Source organism: Choloepus didactylus, chromosome 24 (assembly GCF_015220235.1).
Source record: "Choloepus didactylus isolate mChoDid1 chromosome 24, mChoDid1.pri, whole genome shotgun sequence".
Taxonomy (NCBI): domain Eukaryota; kingdom Metazoa; phylum Chordata; class Mammalia; order Pilosa; family Megalonychidae; genus Choloepus; species Choloepus didactylus.
Window position 1 is genome coordinate 19,356,872 of NC_051330.1, and position 3,788 is coordinate 19,360,659.

The following is a 3,788-nucleotide window of genomic DNA, read 5'->3' on the forward strand; positions in this document are numbered from 1 at the left end:
AAGGTAGGCTCACCCCCTTCAGACATGCTGGTGAAGCTAACATAAGGAAGTCTTGTGGTTGTCCTAAGGAATTAGCCCTTCCTTCAGACATGCAGCAAAGCACTTCTATTCCTGTACAAATTGCCATAAGCACTGGCCAGGGTCCCAGGACATGTTGGAGGTTTCACCCAAGAGGGGATGTTTTGTCTGGGACTATGTGCCATCTGGGACTCTGACTGGATAAAGACCAGGACTTCCCCAGCCAGTAGTATCAGATGTGGGGGCTTTCCCAGGTTTGGTGAGTTTTTCTTTTCCTTTCCTTTGTCAGCTGGACAGAGCACCTTACTTTCAACTATTGTATCATTAATGATAAATTTTTGTAGTCTTGTAATCAATAAATTTTCTTCTGTAAAGTTATACTATATCGATTACTCTCAGGAGGCGGTGGCTGCAAGGCACATGGGCTGAGGAATGGAATCAGTGACTTTCCAGGATGTTGCTGTGGAATTTACTGAGAAGGAGTGGACTTTGTTGGATTCTTCTCAGAGAAAACTATACAAAGATGTAATGCTGGAGAACTATAGCAACCTAGCATCAGTGGGGTATCAACATGGCAAACCCAGCCTCATCTCCCACTTAGAACAAGAAGAGCTGAGGACAGAGGAGACAGAAATTCACCAAGATATTTGTCCAGATTGGGGGACTTCATCAAAAAACAAATGGTCAATTCTTATGGATGATATTTTTGGGAAAGAAACATCCAGTCATGTGGAAATGGAAAGAACTCATCTTAGAGAGAAACCCACTGAATATACTCACTTGTTTGAAGTCTTCAGCATAGGCACTCATCTTACTCAGCAAATGGGAAGGTGCACTGGGAAGAGGCCCTATCACCGCCGTGATTATGGGGTAGCTTTTAAAGACAGCTCACCTTTCACCCATCATATGAGCATTTATGGTGGAAAAAACCTGTATGAATGTCACCAGTGTCAGAAGGCCTTTACCACAAGATCTTCCCTTACACATCACAAGAGAATACACACTGGGGAGAAACCTTATGAATGCAATGCCTGTGGTAAAGCCTTCAATGATCCTTCAGCCCTTAGGAGTCATGTCAGGACTCACACCAAAGAGAAACCCTTTGAATGCAGTCAGTGTGGAAATGCATTCCGAACCCTCTCCTCCCTGAAGATACACATGAGAATTCACACTGGAGAGAGACCTTATGAGTGTGATCAATGTGGGAAGGCCTATGGCAGGAGCTGTCACCTTACTGCACACAGGAGAACACACACTGGAGAGAGGCCCTATGAATGTCACGATTGTGGAAAAGCTTTCCAGCATCCCTCACATCTTAAAGAACATGTCAGGAATCACACTGGAGAGAAACCCTATGAATGCACAGTGTGGAAAAGCCTTCCGATGGAAGTCTAACTTCAATTTGCACAAGAAAAACCACCTGATAGAGAAAACATATGAATGTAAAGAATGTGTAAAAATCTTTGGTGATCTCATATCATGGAGGAAACATATGAGAATTCATGTTGTAAAGAAACCTGTTGAATGTAGACTGTGTGGAAAAGCCTTCAGAAACCAATCAATCCTTAAGACACACATGAATTCTCACACTGGAGAGAAACCATATGGGTGTGACCTATGTGGGAAAGCTTTCAGCACAAGCTCAAATCTAACTGCACACAGGAAAATACATACTCAAGAGAGACGCTATGAATGTACTGTGTGTGGGAAAGTCTTCAGTGATTATTTATCACGGAGGAGGCATATGAGCATTCATCTTGTAAAGAAATATGTTGAATGTAGACAGTGTGGAAAAGGCTTCAGAAACCAGTCAACGCTTAAGACACATATGAGAACTCACACAGGAGAGAAGCCATATGAGTGTGATCATTGTGGGAAAGCCTTCAGCATAGGCTCTAACCTTAATGTGCACAGGAGAATACACACTGGGGAGAAACCCTATGAATGTCTTGTCTGTGGGAAAGCCTTCAGTGATCATTCGTCTCTTAGGAGTCATGTGAAAACTCACCGGGGAGAGAAGCTCTTTGTGTCATCGATGTGGAAAAGGCTCCAGTGAATGTGCCTTCTTTAAGAGAAACAAGCTCAGACTCGTAGATATAAGGAAGGCAAGAAAGTCCTCATGAGTTCTCACCTTATGTGCACAAAAGAATACATGTAACTTGGGAGAATCCAAATTTTTATAACAGTGGGAAGATTTGAGTTCTTCATCACCTAGGACACCTGTGAGAACTTGTGCTGAGAAGAAAACTTATATCTGTTTGGAAGAAGAAGCTGTTAGTGCATGTTCAGTTCTTAACAAATGTGTATATGTTTGCAATGTGAGAACTTATGGAGAGAAATCCTATAGTTTTATATTTAATGTGGAAATGACTTTTTTACCACTTCACTTCTTGCATATAAGTGCAAACAGGAGAATATCTAAAGAAAATGACAGAGAAAGCCTTTTCTGGTCTCACATTGAATTCTTCATGAAAGAAATGACTCTGAAGAGAAAAACCTATAAAGTAAGGAATGTGGGAAAGTTTACAGGAGATGTCAGTATGGCCCACAAGTTAAAAATAGTTTTTACATTTTGAAAGAACGTGTAACAGAGAACATATGTGGCTTACAAAGGCTAAAATACTTCTGGTCTGGCCCTTTATAGAAAAACTTTGCCAACCCTTAATTAAAAGCAGTGACTCTCAGCTAGGGGTGATTTTGCTGGCCAGGGAATATTTCATAATGTCTGGAGACATTTTTGGTTATTGCAGCTGGTGGATATGTGCTATTGGCATTTAAGTGGGGAGACATCAGGAATGCTTCTAAACATTCTATAAAGCACAGGAGCTCCCAACAACAAATAAGTATCTGTCCCCAAATGCTAATATTGCTAAGTTTGAGAAACCCTGGTCTACAATAAGTAATTTTTATGAAATATCTGAATATTCACACTAGGAAAATCTTCAAATGTTTTAATTATAATCTGTGTGATCCCTCTTTCAGGAACATGTGAAACTTGCACTGCAGATAATCCCTCTGGATGCAGTCAGTGTGGAGATGCTTTTAGCCACACACCCTCACTTCCTGTGCATATGAGAATTGATAATGGGAGACAAATCCTTTGGGATTTTCCAGTGAATGTGGGATTGTCTTATCATTTTTTCATTCTGAAAACAGACACTCGCTTGTTAATTTTCAGTCTTTATGAATTTTATGTTCCTCTAGATAACTCTTAAGCCTAATTACAAAGGTTTGTGTATAGTATTTTAATTATAACTTCATTCTTGATATGTTTAATTCCCTTTTAAATAACCTATTTGACCAATGGGATATTTAGAAGTGTAACATGGGTATTTTTTAGTACCTTTTTGTTTCTGGTATCTGATTTAAATGCATTGGAACATGATTGTCTTCATCAAATGGACTCTTTGGTAAGTTTGAGCCTCTCGTCTGGCCAAGGATGAATTATACTTCTAGTTGTTTCTCTAATAGTCACACTCAGCTTCTTCCATATCTAGAGAATCTGTTTTGTCAGATTAGTCAAATCTGCTATTTTTTTAAATCTCTCATCTTCTAGGTTTTATTTCAGCTAACAGTATCCATGTCACACAGCCCTGGCCATTGATAGTTAAGCAGAAGTCACTGTGTAGGCTTCTGGAAAAGCTCTTGAGAAAGAGTGCATCTTATTTGCATTTTTCTCTATATGTTTTATTCCTTTCTCTCCCCTCCCTACTTCCAACCTTGAAAGGAGATCCAGTACCTTGTGTTAAAGGATCCATCTCATGACTGAG

The 3,788-nt window shown here is 40.0% G+C and overlaps 1 protein-coding gene across 1 annotated transcript; it reads left to right on the forward strand.

Moving 5' to 3' along the window:
- The first annotated feature begins 446 nt into the window (after nt 1-446).
- Nucleotides 447-2,182, forward strand: LOC119520019 (zinc finger protein 317-like). The gene is given in 2 exon segments (XM_037817764.1): nt 447-1,379; nt 1,381-2,182. Coding segments are annotated over 2 exon segments (1,623 nt in total). The 5' UTR covers nt 447-450; the 3' UTR covers nt 2,075-2,182.
- The last annotated feature ends 1,606 nt before the right edge of the window (nt 2,183-3,788 follow it).